Here is a 22,633-nt window from a genome sequence, read left to right as displayed (position 1 = left end):
CAGCTTGTTCAAAAGCTCAGAGCCAAGTAGTACAGTATAAGTAAGGTATTTAAGTCATTAAAATATGAGAATATATGCGTTAAACGAGTGTGAATGGGTATGAAAGGGTGGCAGTCCAGTGCCACCCGCTGCTGCTGCCGAGAACTCAGTCCTCCTCCACCTCCTCATCACCCAGGCCAATCTCCGGAACAGTGAGACCGTTATACTTCTCCATGTCAGCTGCGATCTTCTCGTCTTGCCATCTAAGATGGGGTCAGCTCGAGTGCACCAAACTGACAAAAATGCGACCTTACGCGAGCCATCCAGCGGTTGTGCGATCTTCCCCGTGCGTCGTGTACAGCTGGAAAAGCGCCGCATTGAGGTTCTTCCAGAATCCAGTGTCTCCGCCGCGAACATTGGTCTTGGCGGCAGAAGGGGCGGCGATCTCACGCTATTGAGTCTGATGAGTGACGGGACAGTACGAAGTAGACATGAAAATGCGCACCATGAGCGCGAAGTGGGCCTTCGTTGCCCTCGAGATCTCCGTCTTCTTGGGCTTCGGGTCGACCCAGAACTTGTTGACGATTTGTAAGGACATCAAGTCCAGGCTTGTCTTCGTCACTGTGTTGGCAAAGATCTGCGATAAAGTTGAGCAGGACGCCGTCAACGCGAAAGGATGACATACCAAGGTGCGGACCTTGTTCTTGCGTTGGTTAAGCAGCTCGCTGGCGATGTGTAGCTCGAGTCCGGCTGCAACCATTGGCCCTGTAGTCTCGAGCTCGTACTCGGCAGCATGTTTGAGCACGTATTTCTGGAAGGATGTCAGTTCATGCCGACGAGTGCAGTGTGTGTACACACCACACTCGACTTAAGGATCCTGTTGATAGAATGAGTCGGCTTGCTGGCATGATATGATACGACTTGGGAGAGAGCGATCTACAGGAAGGTCAATAAACGTAACGATCGACTGAGCAGCGTACGCACGTGAAGTGGCGTACTAACGACCCAGTTGGCGCGGACGAGGGCCTCGATGTTCAAGATGCTCCTCTTGATCTCCTCAACATCGGTGGTGAGTTGCGCGATACGAGCGTCGATGGCGACAAACTCGCCCCCGACAAGGCAGACTTTGCCCTCAGCAGTCAGTGGAACCTTAAGCAGTGTTAGACTTCGCATAGTCGTGAATTGTTGAAGCGGTGCTCACCTTACTCAGCAGCTGCGCATGCTCGACTATCTCGGGCGAGAGCCCAAGGTCAACACCCGCCAAGCCTACGCGGGCGCAGAGCTCATCCTGGAATGTCGAGTGCATTATGGTGTCGATGCTCTGCACTGAGTTGTACTCCGTATTCGTGTAGTTGGGAAGCGATGGGCCAGAGGACGTCTGCGCACGCGAAAAGTTGCGGTTGCCGCCGGGATATGGTGCGTAACGAAGGTCCCTGTTCTCTGCATTGGTTTGGCTGGGCATGTTGAGAGGGAAGGGTAGAGGAGGCGAGTCGGCTCGGAGCAGCAGATATAACAACAAAAGGAGAGACGAAGGTGGTCGGAAGGGGCAGATGGAGTGAGAGTGAGGAGGGCAACGAAGGCGCAGCTGGGGCATCACGTGCCATACTTTCCCACGACCACATGCAAGTCGAGCTGACCATGCTCAGGAGCCTCCGTATATCAGACAGTTCATGAGGTACAGGCAGAGAATACTGTAGATACAATGTACTTCCAGGACCACGTCGGAACTCGCATAAACCACAAACATCTACATGTCATCTATAGATAAGCAGGTCTTCCTTCACCTCGGGCACGATTCTTGTCCGTTCGTATGCACAGACCGACCCGCAATCCTCCATTCCGCATCTAGTAATCAGGAGGTGCCGGCCATCTGTACCCGCCCACGTCAGATGTACCATCACAGCTGTGGTTGAACTGAAGGTGTGCTGGTAGATTCTGCGCCGCGCGACGTGCCGCCACCATGGAAAGAGAGGGTGTGGAGGGAAGCGAAGGTGGGAGCATTGAGCTGGGGGGTAAATAGCCGTAATTTGTGATCGCATACGCGGGAGATGCTGCTGGGGACGCGATCTGCATGTTGTCGGGCATCTGGTGGGAATTGGCAGAAGCGGCGGCGGCAGCACTCGTACGCGCACGCTTTGCATTGCGCGATTTTCCCGACTGAGCAGGCGCTGAGCGCTTGTTTTTCCCCTTGCTGCCTCCCACACTACCCTTCTCGCCCGCTTTCTTAGCCTTTTCCGCATCAACTTGCTGCCTATGCTCGACAGCTTCTCGGACAAGCTCGTCTCGCGCTTTCGCCGCACTGGGGTAGCGGGTAGCCGAGCGGAAGGCATGCAGCGCTTCGGCGCTGCGTAGTTGTGCCAGATTCAGTACGCGGTCATCGGGGTTTTGGGAGTGAAGGACTTTGTCGACTTTGTCTTGCATCAGCCGGCGCTCTTTCTTCGTAAGGCGTGTGCGTGTAACTTCGCAGCGATTTGCAGCGCAGTTGTGGAAGGTGTGGATGGAGGCGAGGCAGTTCTAGAAGAAGTAAGCATCGACTTATATATGTAGATGCGAGATAGATGCATACCGCGACGGCGCACCATTCTGCAGCTGCGATAATGGGATTGGATCCATCTGGGCTGTCCTGAGTCTGTATCGACACGCGAGGCATGCGATATGGTAGAATCTCCTGGCCAACAACATATGGCTGGATAAGCAGCCCAAGTACCTGCTGTGGGGTGGCGAGGATCTCACAGACTCTGCCGATGCGAGGGGCGAGGACGCTGATCGAACTTTGGTAAAGAACGAACCCGCCTGTGATCGCCTCATCCTTATTAGCGAGCACGACTTTGCGGCAGTATCGGATAGCGTCCGAGATGGGGTTTTGAATTTCAGAGGGAGGTGATGGTAAGGACCGCGCGCTTGAGGTCTCGAACCACGTTGTTGGGGACCGTTTCCGGTCGATACTAACAGCACCTAGTCGACCTGAATGAGCGAGTGTATTGCATGAGCCTCATCTACTCACCTGCAACCTGAGGATACAAGACATCAGCGAGTCCGACAAGCTTGGCGTACAAGGGATTATCAACGAGTTTCGTGATCTCCGAGCCAGCAGTCTTCCAAGTTCCGTCTGCGCCTTTCACAAAGCCCGAACTCGCGAAGTGGCGTATCATATGCATGTTTGCAAAGGATCGCGCGATATCGGTGCTAGGAGCGTGCCTTGGGGAGTGTATGCTTCGCAGGCGAATGACAAAGTTGTAGGACTCGAATGATTCGGTGGCGAAGAGGATGGCGGGGCCGAAGCGTCAAACATGCTCAACAAGATGCAAAAGTACGTGGAACTTGGGCTTGTTGAACCACTGAGTAGTCCAGAGCGCGCTGCAGGCAAGAAAATCGTATACAGCCTCTTCAAGAAGGCGCTGAAGAGGCTTCAGTGAGGTGGTCGCGATGCTACAAAACAGGCGCATACGAAATAATCGCTCTTGTTCTTGATGCTTGCCTGAAAAGCTAGAGGGGCGAGGCGCCCAAGCGCAAGCCATGCTTCGTACACTTCGGGGGGTAGCAGGCCCTGAAGAATTGTGGGCGCCATTTGCAAAATTACGCGAAAGTCGCGGCCCGTCAGTGATCCTGCCCATTGAACCAGAGTCTGACCGCGTGGGTGGGGGATACCCAGACCAGTGGGGTCAAAGCTGTCTATCCGAGCTCGCACAATGCTCTTCTGTTCGCGCGTGAGTCGCGATACCGCATCGCGCCAAAAGTATTTGACGAAGCCAAGGAGGACTACATGTAGGATCTCGACAGGCGTGTCGACGGCGGGATCGAACTCTATGGTGGATGAGTAGCAGTCGATGAGATGATGAAGAGCGACTCACCTTCCAGGCGCAAACACGGACTGAATATATCCTCAGGCAAGCTGTCACGAAGCACGCGGATCGCCGCGATGACTTCGGCGCTCTTTTCCTGCGGTGTTTTCGAGCTATCCTTATGCGAATCCTTGACGCGCGCGCACTCCTCTGCTAGAAGGTCGAAGAAATGGGTGAAGAACTTGTCCTTCACGCCAGTCTCGGTCTGAATCGTGCCCGCTCGTGTGGGTGCGCCATCTAAGACCGCTGCCAACTGCTCGCCAAGCACATCCAGTGTCTCTGCCTTCGTCCTCAGCGGCTTGCTATCCCCAAACATGAACTCCGCGACACGTTCGCGCTCCCCTTCATCACCACCCGGCCGTGCCTTGCTATCTGCACCTCGAACATTGCAGACTCGACAGAAGCACTTGCCAGTGAGCCCGATGTGCGACGCAAACTCGCTTTGCATCGGATTGTCGCCAGCCATGCCTAGAACCCACGGAAGCAGCAGAACAACAGTCTTCAGGTGACAATCATACGCCTCTACGCCGCCCTGTTCCCGAATTTCCCTAGAACAAATGAAGTCAGTATCTATCATAGATACAAGCAAGCGATAAGAAGACGTACTGGACAGACTTTACAAGGCGCTCAAACATCTCAAGCGGTGCAGCGAGATTAGACGTCGACAGGAAATGTATATTGTACAGCAAGTGCGCGAGTCGAGGGGGAAGTCCAGCGAGAGTAGGGAGCTTGAGCTACGCGGAAATTCCGCGTTGAAATTTCCTTTTTGAGCAAACGGAAATTCCGGTCTAAGCGTGACGCGTCGCGCAACCGTCCTTACCTGCCTCCGTCTATAAGCTACATCATGCCTCGCACTAAGCATCCTCCCCGTAATTCCAAACCGAGCAAGGAAATTCAGCGGCCCGCGTCACCGAGGTCAAAATTCATATTCAATGGGGCCCGCCTGAACCGCCTCCTTCTCTGCACCCTCGCGCACGAGCCATGGCTAGCTGGCTACCGACAAGTGAAGCCTACGTACAAGGCTATTGCTGCAGACTACAACAAAGGTCTACCAGAGAAGGAGCACATCAAGGACAAGACCGCACAGGAGAAGGTGAAGCAGCTCATAAGGATCCGGCGGGTGCGTGATAGCAGGTCTCCAACACACGTTTTCTGACCGTGGATACAGGATGGGGGGCAACCGACAAAGGAGTTACGTGCCGTCTTCGAGTCCGGCGAGGACGTGCAGTTTTCCGCGCTGCTGGACCGGGTGGTGAAGGAGTTTGACGATGCGCGTGATCGGAAGGCGGCGAAGTCAGCCGCGCGGGCTAAGGTGCGTCCTACTTGACTCGGTTAGCGTCTTTTTCTGATTGTTGCGTAAAGGAACTCAAAGAGCGGGAAGCCGCTGGCGCTCGGGTTCGTGCGAATGGGACTGCCAATCTTGTTCTGACCAATGCCGCACGGGAGCGACGCGCTGCAGGTGGGTTTCTCGTAGTTCTCATTGTGATTCATCGCTAATTTCGCCATGTAGCTACTTCTGCAACTACGGATACTGCTGCTACCCTCACCACTGCCTCGCCTATCACACCACAACTGTCCGAATCATCAGCAGCACCAACCTCATCGTCCTCCTCACCACTTGCTCCCTTCGCAACAGGTCCCCTCCACGACGTGCTCAGTCAATTTATGAGCATTCAGAACCGGGTCGCCGACCAGCGTGCTGATCGTGACCGTCAGCTACTGCACATTATTGCCGAGGAGCTCAAGATGCAGAACGGTATGATACAGCAGATACTCGATATTCTCACAGGCCATAGCGCGTTTTCCTCCCCTCCTCCCCCTTCTCCCTATGCTGTCCCCTCTCCCCCTTTGTCTACTCCATCCCCAACTACTTCTTCTTCTTCATCTCCCGCTCAGAGTTCTACTGCAGACGAGATGGATGTTGACAAGGAAGACATTGCACCTGATGGTGCGCATACTGCTACTAAGGCCAGTGAAGTACCCAAACAAACACATATTTATCCATTACGTCGTTCCAGTAGACACAACTCCTCAATTTAGTCGTACTACATACGCTTTTTGAAGTACTCGTGTAAACTCGGTGGTGGACACTTGAAGCACTTGGAGATCTCTGAGCTATATAGACAGGTATGTCCATTTGTCAGAAGGACTCCCACTCGAAAGTAGACAGCTACGGGGGAGAGGTGAATCTTGAGATCATCCTCGAACTTCAGAAAAGCCCAATTATTCTTCACCTTCCCAAATGCCCATTCCACCGACTGACGAAGCTTGGCCATGAGTGAATTGAAATCCCTTTCCGCCTGCGTCAAGTTGGCGAGCTTCTTCAAACCCGTCAACACAACCTCCGCCTCGCCAATGTATGCTGGATCTGCATAGACGAAGAGCTGGCGGCCCCCGTAGCCCTTGCAGTGCGCAACGAGATCATCTGGCAGGCCAGACATCTCGAGCAGCTTCCCGTCAGCCCTCCTCCCTTCGATAGGACCATGGCAGAGCACGATCAGACCATCCGGGGCAGCAACTCCCTGCCACTTGTACGCATGTCCCTTCAAGTACCCGCTGTACATTGCGCGCTGATCGTCGGTCGGCTCTGTGACCTCCTCGAAGGTGGCATCAAGGAAGAGGGCGATGTCGTTGGCGGGGCAGCCCGCATGTATGGTTGCTGATACAAAGCGCTCGAGATCGTCGGGCGTGAACCTCGACATGTCCGCCAGCAAGAATGCCCATTCATCATCAATGAAGTGAGCTAGCTCGTTGGTGACACGTGAGATTTGCGCGTAGTCGCGGCCCCAACGATCTGCAAGATCCTCGAGGCGCGAAGGAAACACGAGGCGGTTGCACAGGATTGCAAGAGCCTCGACAGCAGAGAACCTGTCACGGCAGCTGGTGATGTATGGGTCTGGTATGCCAATGGCCTGAGATAAGGCTATAAGGTCACGATATGTGAATCTAGTCACGTATCAGTTAGCATTACCAGGAGACTTGTATGCGTAAAGTACCACTAACCGGGTCCACTTCCGGGCCTTATCGTCATCAAAGCTCTCGAGCTTTGGACGGATTTTGTTAAGTGGCCTTGTCATCCCGACCTTGCCACCTTTGGGTGGCTCGTCAAAGGACCGTTGCTCCGCTGTCAGAGTCCCAATTTCACTGAACAGTGCATCGGAGAGTTGTTGGGGATCTTCGACACCCTGTTGAGCAAGGGCATAGGCAGTGACCACAGCAGCAGCTAGCTGGGCATCTGTGTTGAGGGCTAGTCCAGTATCCATGCTGATCGATATGGAGATGGTGGCAGATTGCAAGAAAACACGGACCCATCAGTTCAACACGGAAATTTCCGGTCACAATGTCACGTGCACTGCCCATCGGCCCAGAGGCCGTTCACTATGGTACCCTTCAGGTATATTACACATAGTCCCTATATACATCTCAGATGGGTTTACATGCCCTCACGAGCCCTCCAGTCTACATTTTCAGCAAAAATTTCTCGGAATTTCCGTGTTCAGATACGGAATTTCCGCGTAGCTCAAGCTCTCTAGTGAAAAGGATTGAATTATGTTTGTTCCATTTCTTGGACGTGTTCCCTGACGTATCATCACAGTAGACCCAGATCGGGACCGAGAAGATCTGTTTTCCGCGCGCCTTGACGCGCAGCGGATGGGGCGCTTGGAAAGCGGCAGTCCGGTCGATGGATACTGGCTGAGAATTCTCGGAATCAGGCGACCTGCGAATCGTGCCTGCACGAGATGCACATCAGACAATGGCAGCAAGAGAGCAGCGTTGAGCACTCACCACCGATGATACTTGGGTCGGGGATCCCGTAGAAATGATGTGTAGACTTGAGGCGAGGATAAGAGGCAAGGAACGAAGTCAGGGGAATATCTACGCAGTCCTCCCTCTCGTCAACAAGGAGAGACGGTTCGCCTGCGACCCATGCTAGGCGCTTAGCGCGTGCCCAAACATCGCCGTTTCGAGTGTACCACCGTGCAGGTAGAACAACAGCCTCGGCAACCTCTGGCTGCACTGAGTCAGGCGATGGACGGCTTAGCTGCATGAGAGCAGGTTCGAGAACGTAGTAATGCTGCCCATCTTTGCTGCAGACCATAGGTCCAGACAGAACAGCATCCACATCTTTGTACCACTTATCAGCATTGCATGCACTGGTAAGACGCTCTCCTGCGTCCTCGCTCAGCACAGACACATGGGGGCGTACATGTGGATTGGCCCATTCCTGTCGCATTTTACGAATAGTGAGCTCGCCTAGCCCATCGCGCAAAACACGTACAACTCACATCAGCAAGGATATCTGCAATGCTCAGCATGGAATAAGGATTTCCAAGCGAGCCATCACAGTCGTCGACACCGGGCGCAAAGTCCTTCACAATCTTGTCCCTTCGTAGCTTGATCTGCCGCAAAGTCATCGAAATTGGGGCGCCGCACTGCTCCGCAAGCCAAAGCGCCGTCTTCATGTCCTGTTCCGAGAATACCGAGCGCGGAAAACCGCTCATCTGAGCACCAAGTGCAGCCTAAATCATAGTTGTTAAAGTTGGTCTACCAAGCGAAACCAGAATACTCACCTCCTTGTCGTCCCAAGGCCACCAATTCTCGGGGTGGAAAAGGCGTGACTGCCCGGCAGTCTGAGGTTCCACGTAACGGTGTCGCTCGGTGTTTGCACCTTCTTCGTCACTGGACAGATCCGCCGGGTCAGGACGAGTGGCCCGCATATCGGGCGAGGATGACGGAGGCGACGGCGGACGCCTGACGCCACGCATCTGTCGAGGCAGAGGTGTGCTCGGGGCTTCACGATGATGCTCTGGAGTAGGCGTCCGCGGACTCTCGCGCCACGACGGACCCCACTTCCCTTCCGTCACCGCCTCTTCTTCGTCCGCTTCCGACTCGCCTTCACTCGCGGAGTCTATGTCAGACTCGGAATCTGACGAATCCGAGATTTCGTGGAGGCCAGGCATACCCTCGAAGAGCGATTCTACGTCGTGAGCATCTTCGGGTTGGCGAGGGCCAGCGGAAGGCAGCCATACACCATCATAATCATCGTAGATAGACAGAGGGTTATCGTGAGGTAGTTGTGGTCCTTGCAGCGTTTCGAAAGGAGGTATCGTGGTAAAGACGGGATGAGCGACGCGAGGCGGGGAGCTTGCAGGTGACTGAGAATCGTCGCCTCTCACAGCTTCCGCATTGTTATCGCCCATCCGCAAGAGCCGTGCCATCCGGCGGACGTTCTCGATATGCCGCTTCGCCTCATCGTGTTCCAAGGCCTTACTCAGTGGCATTGGCTTCTTGTTCGGACACCCGGCACTGCAGAGAAAATGACCATTCTCGGCGGAGATAAAGCCTATGATCGATTATTTTATTGAAAGTGCATGCGAGATCATGGTATATGAACCTTTGTTGCGACGTAGTAGATCAGCACCGGGAACACTTGCAGGGGACGACTCCATCTTCGAAGGTATATGGTGGTCAAGGCAAGAACGGGACTTAGCGTTCTCACGCGCTGACTGATCTTGATCGCAGACGCATGTGCGGCGGGTTCGCCGGCCCGGGACGTTACTTCTGTGCAGGAACGCGTTGCTTACTGCCAGAACTTTCCTGGTGTATTCTGAGAGGAAACGCCAGTACATACAAGGGCTACCGCAGAACTCAGGTGAGCTACTCGGCGTGGTAGTGCTTGGTAGAAACGACCTGGATAGCAGTGTACAGAGACGCAACGGCGCATGGATAATATTGGGAACCCGTGAAATTGGCCGAGCAAGACTTGGACATAACGCAAGATCGGGATTATGACCAGGAAAGCACCCACAAGCGCCTATAAAGGTCTACAGTTGCACGTGGAAAGGGACCAAATGCGTATCAAGGCCGTGATCATCCTGAACTGTGACAATGATAGACTGCCGCATAGATCTGGCGTCAGATACACTCACAGGCCCTGCCCACCCTCCGACCTCAACAGCCCGAAGCACGAAGCGCAGTGGGGCCCGCCAATCTGCCCAAAGTGGCGACATGGCGCGCGACACACGTTCGAGTGCGGCCGACCGCTATCCCGTCTCGCTTCTGTCCCAAAACCCACCTCTCCCACATGCAAGCAACGTCGGGCACACTGCTCTGTAACCTATCTCCTGCTGATCCCCTGCTACCTGCCTTCGTCGCGGGGATCCGAGCGACGCCCGACGCATGTGGCCCGTCGGGCTTCTCGTGCGCCGCCCCTGCGATTCCGCCATTCGAGCTTCTGAGTTCTGACAGTTAGTATTCCGCGCGCGGGCCTATATAAGGACCTCACTGCGTAGAGGAAGCTCTTCACGTCCACCCCGGTACGCCCATCATGCTGTCCTTCTTCTTCGCCGTCCTCGCTCTCCAGGCTTGTGCTGCTCTCGCGACCCCGACGAAGAGGGATGCTGTTGCATACATCGACCCCACCAAGGGCGGTGGCTCCATGCTGGATGATGGTATGCTACTTGTTCGATCCTCTTGCAATCTCGCTCAACGTCGACCTTCACCTCAGCCGGCGCCGGGAACGGGGGCGAACCTCTGAACGTCATCGTCTCCGGTCTCAGCTCGCCCGATGTCCTTACAGACGATGGCATTGTTAACTACGCCAGGGCGATCGGCTTGTGCGTCTACAAGCGTCGATATTCTGCCTCGCCCTAACGAATAACCTAGCTCTACGGAATGCTTCGGTCTTCACGGCGGAGGGGCACAGAGCGCTAACCTTGGCGACGGGGTAAGAATTCCTGCATAGAAGGTTTTACAACGCTAACCTCGGTCCCCGCGAAGAACGGTTGGGTAAACCAGACTGTATGTCCTATTTCTTCGTCAAGCTTCTCGAGAAGCATAACTTACTTTCCTTCAGTTCGAAGTTCGCCAGGACTACGGCAGCTCAGGCGTCGGAACCTGCCTCGAGACGCTGATCGGAGGCAACCACTTCCGGTATGTCTGACACATTACATTCCACCACGCCTTGCCAAACCACCCCAGCACTACGATAGCAACCCACTCACCCCCTTGCGCAGCGTCTTCCGCCAGAACGGCACGCAGGCCAACACGGGCGCGCTCTTCCTTGCGGTGTCTCAGGAGGAGGTGCGTGTGGTCCCGGCGCGTCGCTTGCCTCTACCTATCATTCTGCCGATGCGATGTGCTATCTCGTCTCGGTGATGATTATTCTGCACTTTCCCTCGCAGGCTCTCGCTCAAGAGTTCCCTCTTTCATCGCATACTCACCCTTCTGCCGAACCTACTCACACCTTTACCACCCAGGATCTTGCCCATCACCACACCATCTCCACCGACGGCTACAACGTCGGTCGTGACAAGCTCGTCGCTGCCGCCGTCGGGGACAAGTCCTTCAAGGGCGTCTCCTACACCACCACTGCAGAGAACGTCACAGGCTTGCTGCCCACCGGAGCGGACGGGTGAGTTGTGGCTTGCTATCCTTCGTAGCCGGTCGTTGTTGATAATCACAATGCCAGAATCAACCACGGTATCGCACTCGACGGCATCGTCACCGTGCTCACAGTCAAGATCACCAGCTAGATGGATGGACGACCTGCTTTTCCTCTTCTTTCGTTGCTATCCGTCTATCGTTATTATCGCATTCCTTCTCATGCAAGCAGTCCTTATGATCTGCTCTCCTTATGACCAGTCGTGTACTTCCCATTTCATGAGATATACCAGAGCTTCCAACGAGCATCGACCAGCGCTTCGTGAAGACGAACATCCAGCACCTCTGGATTAGAGAGCCTCCGCTCTCAACATCAATAAGATATACGTGGTATAACATAACGGGGTAAAGCCGACCAACGGTGAAGTGAGTGACCAGTGTAGAACGAAGAACAAGGATAGATACAGTCAATGTTAGAAGAGACGGTAGTCTAAGATACAGCAGCTGAAGGCGCCACGCCAGGCGCCTGCCTCGCGGCACGTGCAGACCTCTTCATGAGAGACGTCCCAACAAGCGTTTACCGCGCCTACTGCTTCTTGATGCCCACGCACACATTCAGCCAGCCGTCCGCTCCTGCCATGCACGCACTCAGCCAGGCCACCTCGGCCTCCATGGGTACGATGACGCCCTGTATTATGGGGTATGCCAAATCATGCACGGGTGGAGGTTGTGGCCGCGGGTTCGTGCGCGAGGGAGGTGGCGGAGGCGGTCGTGGCGGGAATAGCAGTGGTAATCTTGACGACAGGAAGTCCGCAAGAGTTTGGGGGTTTCCTGAGGGACGCGTAAGCGCGGTTAAAGCAGGACACGCCGCGGAACGTACCATCCTCGAGCATCGGGGGAACAAGATCCTGCATGACGGGTCCGTCGGGGAGGTATATCCTCGCAGGTACACTCCGCACGTTGTACGCGCCCTCCTTGTCCGAGGGACCTGCCGGATCTGCAGATGGGGGCCGGTTCACCATAGACGCTGACGAAGGCGGCGGCGCATTTGGTGACTGAGGCCGCCCCTGCATCGACGTCGAGGGCGTCACCTTCGCCGCGACCTTCCAAAAGTCATCGAAATTGTCTGCTTGGCGCGTCAGCTTCACCCCTCACAGCCAGCACGTCACACACGTTCTCGGATACCCTCCCAGATACCGTCCTGCTCGGCTTTCCGGAGCCCCGTCATTCGCTTCGTGTTGCCCCATCTGATGAAGTCGGCCTCTTTGAGCTGGCCCATGTACGCCTGCTTGCACGCCTCGACGCTCGGTTGGAGGAGCAATTTATCGGTCGGTGGGGACGCGAGATGGAGGATTAAGCGCAAGGGGACGGTTGTAGGCAATGCAGACGTGGAGGGGCGGATGGAGGTCGAGATAGTGAAGTTGTCGTATATCAAGCCGATGGGCCAGTGCCTGCGCGTATGAATGAGGGATGAGTGCAAGGGAAGGGACGCGCAACACACCACTTCAAGGACGTGCCGTACTCGCCCTCGAACCACCACTCCTCGTCCTTTAGCTCTTGCGCGGCGGTCTCGTCAAAGACAACATCCATGAGGAAGCGCTTGATCTCAGGCATGAGGAGGGGCAGGTACGTGACGCGCGGCGCCTGGACATAGTAGCACTCAAGCCCGCGATCAGAGTTGGCGGGGAGCTCCTTCGAATCGACGCGGATCTCGAGCGGGACGGTGCCCTCCCATGTGAGCCTGCGGAAGAGAGTCGTGTGGTAGTCAGCGACGCGGTCCTTGGTCGAGAACGTCGCGCCCGCCGCCGGCGAGTGGTGGTGGCGAGTCGTCCCGTACGTCGACATGGGTGATGGCGGCAAGGCGGGAGCGCAGGCCAGGCGATCACGTGGCTGCGCGCCATCAACAAAACGAACGCGAGGTGCGCGCGCGGTCGCCGGCTTGCCTCCCTCCGCCATCGTGCGCGCCTTCTTGGTTCCATGAGCACCCTCAACCGCCGTCCGCTGCTTGCCCGCAACCAGGGCCATGTCAACCAGCCGGCGACGCGCACCGCGGCGGGTTCGTACAAGCGCCCGCCCTCCCCCGGCCTCCGTCGCGACATCGCCGTCAAGCGCCTCAAGACCGCCCCCGCTGTGCCCACTCTCGAGAAGCCCAAGCCAGCTGCAGATACAGATAGGGAGCGGAGGAAGATCGCCCGGCAGGAAGAGTGGCAGCAGAAGTGGCTGAACCACTTCCCCACTCTCCACTTCTTCTTCGACGACAGAGTCGACCACAAGTTAGTCGAGGCCGCTACCTCCAAGCTGAGGGACTTGCATGGGGTACTTGCCTCTCAGCTCTCTACTGATAACTCTGATCAACATATCGTGAACAGAACACCCTCGACTTTTTGGACTTGCAAGAGATGACGCATCTGATCACGACCGAAGAGAGAGCCGATGCCGCCAACACCCTCATCAAGCACGAGGAGTACAAGGAGAACGGCGCACTCAAGATTCTTAAGCGCCTCCCCAAGTCAGTCGCATATTCCCTCCCAATACACCAGGCGCTTACCCGTACGCAGACCGTTCAAGTCCAACGACGACATCATCCTCCGTGCCCTCCGCTTCCGCAAGAAGGCCCCGGTCCGCGTCTGGAGTATCAAGAAGCTCGAGAAGATGCTCGCCGGCTTGTTCGACGGCGACTCCTCTCAAACTAACGACGCCCCTGCTCCTCGTCGCGAGCGTGACCTCGCCCTCCTTCTACGCAACGAGCGCATACATGGCACCTACGAGCGCGACCCGACGCAGAAGCGGCACGACTACCGCTACTTCTCCAAAGGCAGCCACTTCCTCCTCGTCGAGGACATACGCGAAGAGCTCGCAACTGTCATCGCACATGAATACGTGATGCCGAAGGGGAAGACGGTGCCGCCGTGGCCGGTCGCGCATTGCGATCCCCGCGCGCGCGGCCCCTTCGTTGCATACGATGAGAAGGAGAAGAGGCGGCACAAGAAGGCGATGCAGGAGGACGAGGCGGAGCGAGAGGATGCGGCGATTGTGCAGCGTCGGTTGTTGCAAGCGCAGAGGCATGTCTGGGCGCAGAATGATGTCTCGCGCTTGGGTAATCGCGCGGGTGACCTCCGTCGCACGGTGTCATTGAGTAACATGCGCCGACGGGAGGAGGAGTTGGAAGAAGATACGACCACCGTCGACCTCGACGATTCACAATACCAAGCATACCCCCATGGCTCTGGCTACATGGCATCAGGACAATACATGGCTGCTTCTGGCAACAGTATGGCTATCACCTCGACCGCGGGGACAACGACTTCTATGGCGAATGCTGTTCGCAACCTATCTCTTCCAGCATCATTGCAGGGACGCATTGACAACCAGATCGTCACTTCACGCAAAGCCGGCGGCTCTGCGCAGATCGGCGACATGGGGCCACCAGACCGTATGCCTATGCTCAAGAAGTCCAAGAGCACGAACACGATGCGTCAAACCAAGCGTGCCGAGGGCATGAAGCCCGGGTACTGCGAAGCATGCCGCAAGAAGTTCGAGCATTTCGAGGACGTGAGTCTCATATCACTACTCTGTCGTGGACCCTGACTGACGGCTTCCTGCAGCACGTTAAGACGCGCGCACATCGCAAATTCGCAGAGAACCCCACCAACTACGTCGCGCTCGACGACGTGCTCAGCCGCGTCAGACGCCGCACAGTGTACGAAGTCGAGGAAGAGGAGCGCATGTGGGAAGCTCGGCGCGCGGAGAAGATACGGCAGGCGGCGTTAGCTCGTCATCGCGCTGTCCGCCCTCCTATGCACATTGGGGACACTGTCGATCTCAGTGACTACTAAAGCGGTAGTCACTGAGCCTCTATGTCTGCCGCCTTCCTCATGTGTCTTTTCTATCCACTACCCCTCGTCCTCTATGCTACGCTTTACACCCTTATGCCCCTTCGTCTTCGCTTCACGTCTTGCATTGAACTCGCCCACTGTACATCACCACCTATCACTGCCCATACACATAATCATGAATACCTGCACGTCTTGTTTCGATACCAATCATCCAATGTGGAATACGCGCACAGTACACCCAGTGGACAACACATGGTTTTCTCGGTGATGCTGATGGGTGAGGGGCTGCCCAGAATAATGCATAGGACCTTCACTGAATGGTCGAGTGGGTCGAAAGACCCCACTATGCACGCACTGACTGCTGTCCGATGGGATTGAGTCAGGCTGACGCTGAAGTTGAACTTGAGGATCACGCGACAATCACGCGGTCCACGGTCCGGTCATTCCGGGGCAGTAATAGCTTGCAAATACGCGCAAACAGGCAAGTATAAGATTGTCAGTCTCAGTCATCGACCCCCAGCTTAATCACCTACCACCGGCACACTCGATATCCACCATGGCGGACTCCCCTGAAGCGCATCTGTTTACTTGCATGTCATGCTCCATAGCATTCACCTCACCCGACGAGCAGCGTGCGTTAGAGCAGTGGTCCTACATCGCTGGTCCATCTGACCCATCGCAGGGGCTCACTACCGCTCGGACCACCATAGGTACAACATGAAGCGCCGTGTCGCTGGCCTCCCGCCAGTCTCGGCAGCTGCTTTCAATGAGAAGGTGCTGGAGCGCCGTAAGGAGACAGCGATCATGTCTTCGCCCAAGGGATCGAGCTGCGAGGTCTGCGGGTGCGTGCATACGATTCCCCATCACGACTTGCTTGCCTGATGTCAGCTTTAGCAAGACGTACACGACTGAGAATGCTTACCGCTCGCACATCAACTCCAAGAAGCACAAGGAGAACGAGCTGAAGGCCGCTCAGCGGGCGCTCAGACCCACCGCCGCTGCCGATCAGCCAGCCCCGATTCAGGTCGAGGATACCGTCCCCTCCTCCGAGCATGCCGCAGACCACTTCACTGCTACCCCCTCCGCCGCCCCTATTGCTTCCACATCCAAACCCTCCCCCGATCGCATGGACGTCGATTCCGATGATGAGGAAGCCCTCGAGATGACCATTGATCAAAAAATCGCCGCTGCCCGCACGCGCCTCTCCCCCGACTCCAACTGCCTCTTCTGTACCCACACCTCGTCATCCCTCTCCGAGAACCTCATGCACATGTCCAGCGTGCACTCCTTCTTCATCCCCGACGCCGAGTACCTCGTCGACCCCGCGGGTCTCATCACCTACCTCGGGGAGAAGATCGCCGTGGGCAACGTCTGCATCTACTGCAGCTCGTCCTCGAAGGAGTTCCGCAGCCTTGAGGCCGTGCGGAAGCATATGATCGACAAGACGCACTGCAAGATCGCGTACAGCTCGGAGAACGACAAACTCGAGATCTCGGACTTTTACGACTTCAGCACGTCGTACCCCGACTACGCGATTTGGAAGGAGCGCAAGACGAAGGGCAAGGGCAAGAAGGCTGATGCCGGTGCAGAGGGCGACGAAGAGTGGGAGAGCGACGACGAAGAGATGGGCGACGTCGACGAGGTCGTCGAGGTTGTCGAAGACTCAGCCACGGAATCCGAGGACTCAGACACCGCATCGGACGAGGACGATGAGGATCTCCCCGCGCCTACAATCTCCTACGGTGACACCCCGTACGAGCTCGTCCTCCCGTCCGGCACCCGCATCGGTCACCGCGCGAAGACGCGCGAGTACAAGACGCGCCAGCTCGCTGTCGTCTACAAGGGCAAGGGCGCCGAGACACACAAGGAGCGCGTAGCCCTTATGCGCAAGATGATCGGCGACAAGGACAGCTGCCTCGTACCCGTCCGGGGCGGCTTCGGTGCCTTCGGTCGGGGCACGGAGGTGGTGAAGGCAAGGAACCGCGGCGAGGCGAAAGAGGCCCGCCGCCATGTCAAGGAGTTCCGCGACCAGAAGCGGCGCGAAGACTTCAAGACGAAGATGGGGTACAAGGGCAACCACCAGAAGCACTACAGGGATCCTCGTACGTCGTCTGTTGTCTTCGCTGTCTTCACCTTCACTGACCTCGATCTGCAGTCCTCCAGTAGACCTGTACCCACTTGCCTGCCGCGTACTGTATCATCATTTTGCCTTGTACTTCTTGCATTGCATTGCATCTACTGTTTTTCAATCGTTCAAAACTCAAGAGCATATCACACCGTCATAAGTCCATTACAAGAACACACTGTCACTGCCTCACAACGAGCGACATGCAACTCAGTTCAATGTTCGCATGGTGCGCAACTTTTTTACCGACATCCTACAGACGTGTCTACCTCTCCAAACAAGAGTCTGTTCCTCCAGACAGGCCAAAGTGCATACTGCTGCAAGAAACGAACATGGGACTGGGTATACTAGCGATAAGGTACTATAGGGTACGGATGAAAGCACGACGACGAAACGACATGGAGCAAAACTACTGTGGTAAAAACCGGGTCCTGAAGCTGAGAATCTAGTACAAGTACGCGGCCGGAACGACACCTTCCTGTCCACTGCGCGGGTCCCGCGCATACCACCATCTGTGAAGACTCGTCAGCAAACAATCCCCGCAAAAGCAACAAAAGGCTGCTCACGCGGGATCCCGATCATCAAGCACCTCCACTTCCGCTCCCGCCGACAGCTGGAGCTCTCCCTCTCCCGCGCCATCGAAGGAGTATCTTGCGTGCGCGGGACGGCTCTGCTCCTCCGCGAGCATCCCGTGGATGGCATCGCTCGGGGTGTCTGCACGCACGTATCCACCAGCCGCGAACGGATCCTGCTCGTCCGTCTCGCCATCGTGGCCGTGCGTCGACGGGCCTTTCTCGTCGTACTGGCTGTGCGGGGTGGTCGCGCCGCCCATGATGGTGTTACGCGTCGCGGCGTTGATGTGCTCAAGGAGCGAGGACGGCCTATGGTGGATGGAATCGCCATCGTCGTCCTCGTCAATCTCGGATGCAGGGACCTTATCATCACGGCGAGAGAACAAGGTCCAGAGGATGCCGATCAGGGCGAGAAGGAAGACAACACCGGCAGCGATAGCGATAGAAATGAGGATGACAACACCGACAGCGAGGAATTCTGAGAAGCCGTTAGTACATGTATCCGGTTTATACGCAGAATTGACTCACTGTGCTGGGTGAAATCAAAGGTCGATAACGAGCGGAATAGGCCGGCAACAATGCCTTGAGACCCAGTAGAGGAAGAAGAAACAAGATACGGGACAAATGCTTGGCCATCGAACAACGCAGAGGACGTGTTCCCGTAGTCAGCGAGCGCAAGAGATCCTGACACCATAAGCATGCGATCCGGCTCAATGGCTCCATTGGCATCGTGCGTGTCTTGCAGAGGCACCATGGTCAACTGCGCCACGCTCTCGCTGTCCTGCAAGTTCGACCCGACAGACGACCAGGATGCACCGTTCCAGAAGTAGAGGAAGGTCGACGAGCCAGAGCCGACACCGGCGGCAAAGACGCTGCTAGAGTTACCGTTGTTGACTTCGACGGCAGTTACGACGCCAGGGAGGGAACCATCGCCCAACGCAGTCCAGGTGTTGTTCTCGAAGACGAATTGAGCGACGTTGACGGCGTTGTTGTCGACGGCGATGGAGCCACCGGCGATCAACACCGCCTGGTTGTCCTGTCATCTCATGAGTACGGCTTCCAATGTAGCTGAACAATAGCACTCACCCCACCGTACGCGACGGACGCGACCTCTCCCTGAATACCATTTCCGAGCGCATTCCACTGCTTCGACTCCGTGTCCAGCATACAGATCCCCGCGCACGTCAACGACCCCATCTTCGCGAACGAGCCCGCGACGATGATCGTGTTATCCTTTGACGACGACTTCGTGATCGAGCGCACACTGCCGCTCGATCCAGAGTTAGACTGCGGCGACTGCCCCTTGGTGTGGAACGACTGCGCTGCTAGGTCGTAGATCGCGAACCCGTTGATATCCGTGTCCGAGAGCGTGAAGTCGCCTCCGATGTACAGTGTGTCGCCATCGACAAGAAGCGCGCGGACGGTGCCGTCGATCTGGCCACCTTGCAGCGCGGAGATGGTAGTAGATTCTGGGTCGTAAATCGCGATCGCCTGCGACGAGCTCGAACCATCACTGAACGAGAAGTTGCCCCCAATAATTGCAACCTCCTTCGACGAAGACGAGTTCGTCCAGAACACACCGGCAAGGACGGCGGGCGCAGCTGCAGTCGGCGGCGTCGGCAGCGGGTCAAGGGAGCTCGACTGGCGGCGCAACAGGTGGTGTAGCGGGTTCTTCGACAGCCACGACGACGCCTTCTTGTGCGCCTTGATCTGCGAGATGTACCGCTTCGTCGTGCTTGAGGAGGAGGTGGACGAGGAGCTCGATCCATCGTCAGACAGCTGCACACCCAACGGCGTCACTGACGGGCCATTCTCGTCACCGTTCTTCAGCATGACCATCCCCGTCGCGCCGTACTTCTGCAACGCAGCGATGTTGCCCGCACAGATGTGCGAGGAGTCATCAGTGCCGTTGGCAACAAGTGTCATGGACCCAACGACGAGCCCACCGCTGTTCGTCCAGCCGCCATTCTGGAGGTCCCAGGTAGCGAGTCCAGGCGCATTGATTGCCGATTCGGAGCCGCTAGTCGGATAGAGCTTGGTGAAGTCGCCGACGAGAACGAGCTCGTCGTTCGCGATGCCTAGCCCGGTGACCGTGCCATCAACACCTCCGCCGAGTGCGGTCCAGGAGTCGTCCTGGACATTGTACAGGGCGATGCCGTTAAGCGTGGAGCCTCCGTTGTTGTTCTTCTTGAACGAACCACCAACGTAGAGCTGGTCACCGTTGAGCTGAAGCGCCCTAACAGGGCCGTCGACACCGTTGTTCGACAGACCCACGAGCGCGCCATTCTTGAACCCGACAATGTTGGCCGAACCAGACGCATTACCGCTGCTCAACGTGAAGTTGCCACCGACGAAGATCCCGTCGGCATGATGCGCGACAGCAACGACAGCATCATCACTTGAGCCCGTCAGAGCCGAACCGCCACCGACGCCGCTGTAGATGCCGAAGCCAAGGTTATCCGCCGCAGTCTCGGTCGAGTTGTCGAGCGTGCTCGTGGCATCGCCAGTGGTGCTGTCATCAAGAGGCCACTCGAGGAAGCCGAAGGACCTCTTGGTGCCCCTGCTGCCGGTACCATTGCCGCTGCCACTGCCATCATCGGTGATGTTCGCGCTCGTGAGCACGAGCTGCACGCGATCCGCAACGAGCTCGTACTGCCCGTTCGCGCCATTACCCTCGGGCGAGTCGGCAAGGCTAAGCGTCACAGTTGTATGGAAGTCATCCGTGCTGGGCACGATTGGACCACTATAGATGAGCTCCTGCTTGTCGTCCGTGTTCGTCTGCGACACAGTCGTAACCGACGGATCCATTCCCAGCCCGGGGAACACCACGACCTTTACGCTCGTGCGCGCATCGCAGTTCTGGAAGTTCGTGCACCCCGGCACGAGCAAATTCATGTTGTACTCGCCCGACGCGCTGACGTACAGATCCCAGGTGAACGACGGCCCGCTCGATGACGAGGTGCCGACATCAACGTCGGAGACCATCACCGTTTGCGTAGTGCCCGAGATATCCGTGTTCGCAACCTTTGCGTACCAGTTGCCGGTAGAGGTCGAGTTGGACGACCCGGGGGCGTAGCATGACTGGCCGTTATCGTCTTCTGCGGCGGAGGCGAAGGCACCCGACGACAGGATTTGTAGGATGTGAAGACCTGCGGATGCGCCCTGCCATTCGGATAGGGTGATCTGAACACCGGTGATAGACTGGGGTCCAGACGCGAAGAGGAAGTCTTGGTACAGGACAGACGAGTCGGTGGAAAGGGGGCAAGTGTCCGAGCAGGTCTTGTTCGTGTTGTCCGCTGGGTCAAGGTACTGCAAGGTCTGTACAGTGTTATCCGGGATAGTCGTCACACTGGTGAGCAGATCAGAAACGCGGATGGACTAAGAGAGGCGGTAACGCACCTGAACCCAGTAGTTCCCCGCCCTTGGAGGAATGTGTTCCCCAGTCGAACACCGCTCGCACTCAGTGAGGAGTATTTTCGGATGGTGACCAGGGCAGAGTTGCCGTCCGCTGCCAACCAAGTGTTGCCAGCGCCATCGTCGCCCGCCGGGCAGAGAATCGCATTGATATCACTGTAGTCGGAGTTGGTAGTCGAGGGAGACCCGCCGACCTCCGCGTTGTTCAGCGGGACGGGGACGAGGGAGCTGGAGTATGGTGTCGCGCCAGCCGAGTAGGGTACGTTGGGGTTGTTCGTGCCAGGGGTGGAGGAGCCGTTCCCGCGGAAGGACGCGATGAATGACCCTGCGAAGAACAGGCTGGACTTGGAGGAGTTGGTGGTGATGGAGTAGACGTGTGCGTCTGCGCCAGTGAGGCCGTTGAAGGGAGCCTGCGACCAGGAATTTGATCCCGCGTCCCAGATCGCGACGCCGCGCCCGGGGTTGGTGAAGCTCCCTCCAAACCAGACACGGTTATTATCCTTGTCGCAGTAGACCGCGTCAACCGCGCCGTCCGGTCCTCCATCGCCGAGGCTGGAGAAGGAATTGCCGGAGTAGGACGCGACGTTCGAGGCCGATACGTCCTCTATCGACGAGAACTCGCCGCCAAAGTAGAAGGTGTCTCCCAGCGCGCACCCCGCGGATATTCGGCCGCCCTCGTTCGTCGACCCTAGGCGGTTGAGGGAGCCGTCGTCGGATGATCGGGAGAGGAGGGTAGCGGCGTCCTCGTCGTACGTCGGCGCGTCATCGAACACGCTCAAGCCTGCGAAGGCTCCTGCGAGGCCTACCGTGCCCATGCGCTCGAAGTCGACGAGCGGGACGCCGGCGAGGGAGGGAGAGACATGAAGGGCGAGGAGGAGCGCAAGGAGACGGGGAGAAGTGGTTGACATTGCGCGATTATTACTAGCATAGGGAAGAGGGAAAGGAACTGCAAGGGCGCTGACCGCAACGAAGGCGGCGTGGAGGACGGCGAGGACCTGCCCGAGCGAGCTTGCTGTTGGCAACGAAAGGAGCGACGTGAGAAAGATCAGAGTTGAACAACTTCCCGCGAACCCGCGTGCTCGTCAACTACGAACCACGTGGATCATGTTCATATTCGCGCGTGCGCACCTTGTCACCCCCCGTCATCTGGCAGTACTGGATGCTGGCCAGAATCACCAGTATGTGTCCGGGATGCTTGCCCTGAGCAGAAATGGCCACTGCTATCTCTATTGATTCATTTTCGTGGTCCTCGAAGATTATCTTGCAAGATTAGCATGGCAGTGTCTCGCTCGTGGCCTACACGCCCCCAAGATACCGAGAAGTTGGAAGCGAGAAGGTCAGGGGGAATTCAACACACGAGCCCAAGGCATGTCGTCGCTTCTATCACTCCCTGACTTGCGTACACCTGGAACGGCCAATTTCCGTACCAGCCGTACTAGTATTACGCCCATCGAGATGGGGCGAACCTCGCTTGGGGGTGGA

At 56.8% G+C, this 22,633-nt stretch overlaps 8 protein-coding genes across 8 annotated transcripts; 4 read left to right on the top strand and 4 right to left on the bottom strand.

Annotated features, from left to right (window-relative positions):
• Window positions 1–145: 145 nt before the first annotated feature.
• On the bottom strand, window positions 146–1,441 carry SCHCODRAFT_01203806 (uncharacterized protein; the record flags this gene model as incomplete). The annotated part of the gene is made up of 7 exons (XM_003029489.2): window positions 146–242; window positions 294–430; window positions 485–616; window positions 665–790; window positions 838–915; window positions 964–1,128; window positions 1,181–1,441. The coding sequence occupies 7 exons, from the start codon at window positions 1,439–1,441 to the stop codon at window positions 146–148; spliced, it is 996 nt and encodes a 331-aa protein (XP_003029535.2).
• Window positions 1,442–1,824: 383 nt separating this feature from the next.
• Window positions 1,825–9,297, bottom strand: SCHCODRAFT_02550465 (uncharacterized protein; the record flags this gene model as incomplete). The annotated part of the gene is made up of 12 exons (XM_050343669.1): window positions 9,217–9,297; window positions 8,393–9,165; window positions 8,108–8,341; window positions 7,608–8,046; window positions 7,326–7,552; window positions 4,428–4,549; window positions 3,831–4,369; window positions 3,428–3,783; window positions 3,294–3,377; window positions 2,984–3,221; window positions 2,546–2,934; window positions 1,825–2,493 (listed from the first exon to the last, which is right to left on the bottom strand). Exons 1-12 carry the CDS (start codon window positions 9,269–9,271, stop codon window positions 1,825–1,827), a joined length of 4,125 nt encoding a protein of 1,374 aa, XP_050198998.1. The 5' UTR covers window positions 9,272–9,297.
• A 143-nt stretch (window positions 9,298–9,440) lies between these two features.
• Window positions 9,441–10,160, top strand: SCHCODRAFT_02635743 (uncharacterized protein). Its single transcript, XM_050345886.1, has 2 exons — window positions 9,441–9,474; window positions 9,531–10,160. The coding sequence occupies exon 2, from the start codon at window positions 9,674–9,676 to the stop codon at window positions 10,058–10,060; it is 387 nt and encodes a 128-aa protein (XP_050198997.1). The 5' UTR covers window positions 9,441–9,474; window positions 9,531–9,673; the 3' UTR covers window positions 10,061–10,160.
• Window positions 10,129–11,521, top strand: SCHCODRAFT_02635740 (uncharacterized protein). The gene is made up of 8 exons (XM_003029894.2): window positions 10,129–10,273; window positions 10,330–10,438; window positions 10,488–10,548; window positions 10,602–10,622; window positions 10,678–10,754; window positions 10,838–10,904; window positions 11,081–11,235; window positions 11,293–11,521. The coding sequence occupies exons 1-8, from the start codon at window positions 10,150–10,152 to the stop codon at window positions 11,354–11,356; spliced, it is 678 nt and encodes a 225-aa protein (XP_003029940.1). The 5' UTR covers window positions 10,129–10,149; the 3' UTR covers window positions 11,357–11,521.
• A 2-nt stretch (window positions 11,522–11,523) lies between these two features.
• On the bottom strand, window positions 11,524–13,079 carry SCHCODRAFT_02635736 (uncharacterized protein). Its single transcript, XM_003029487.2, has 4 exons — window positions 12,706–13,079; window positions 12,378–12,655; window positions 12,085–12,330; window positions 11,524–12,035 (listed from the first exon to the last, which is right to left on the bottom strand). Exons 1-4 carry the CDS (start codon window positions 13,047–13,049, stop codon window positions 11,791–11,793), a joined length of 1,113 nt encoding a protein of 370 aa, XP_003029533.1. The 5' UTR covers window positions 13,050–13,079; the 3' UTR covers window positions 11,524–11,790.
• Window positions 13,080–13,133: 54 nt separating this feature from the next.
• SCHCODRAFT_02691554 (uncharacterized protein) lies at window positions 13,134–15,358 on the top strand. Its single transcript, XM_003029893.3, has 4 exons — window positions 13,134–13,520; window positions 13,574–13,713; window positions 13,763–14,756; window positions 14,810–15,358. Exons 1-4 carry the CDS (start codon window positions 13,182–13,184, stop codon window positions 15,038–15,040), a joined length of 1,704 nt encoding a protein of 567 aa, XP_003029939.1. The 5' UTR covers window positions 13,134–13,181; the 3' UTR covers window positions 15,041–15,358.
• A 173-nt stretch (window positions 15,359–15,531) lies between these two features.
• SCHCODRAFT_02635733 (uncharacterized protein) lies at window positions 15,532–17,354 on the top strand. Its single transcript, XM_050345885.1, has 4 exons — window positions 15,532–15,672; window positions 15,723–15,882; window positions 15,935–17,142; window positions 17,196–17,354. The coding sequence occupies exons 1-4, from the start codon at window positions 15,597–15,599 to the stop codon at window positions 17,204–17,206; spliced, it is 1,455 nt and encodes a 484-aa protein (XP_050198996.1). The 5' UTR covers window positions 15,532–15,596; the 3' UTR covers window positions 17,207–17,354.
• Window positions 17,342–22,205, bottom strand: SCHCODRAFT_02586776 (uncharacterized protein). The gene is made up of 5 exons (XM_003029486.2): window positions 21,137–22,205; window positions 18,824–21,086; window positions 18,266–18,773; window positions 17,732–18,215; window positions 17,342–17,677 (listed from the first exon to the last, which is right to left on the bottom strand). Exons 1-5 carry the CDS (start codon window positions 22,057–22,059, stop codon window positions 17,611–17,613), a joined length of 4,245 nt encoding a protein of 1,414 aa, XP_003029532.1. The 5' UTR covers window positions 22,060–22,205; the 3' UTR covers window positions 17,342–17,610.
• Window positions 22,206–22,633: the final 428 nt, after the last annotated feature.

The sequence above is a fragment of the Schizophyllum commune genome (genome assembly GCF_000143185.2).
Source record: "Schizophyllum commune H4-8 unplaced genomic scaffold SCHCOscaffold_9, whole genome shotgun sequence".
NCBI lineage: Eukaryota > Fungi > Basidiomycota > Agaricomycetes > Agaricales > Schizophyllaceae > Schizophyllum > Schizophyllum commune.
This window is presented reverse-complemented; position numbering and strand designations above follow the sequence as displayed.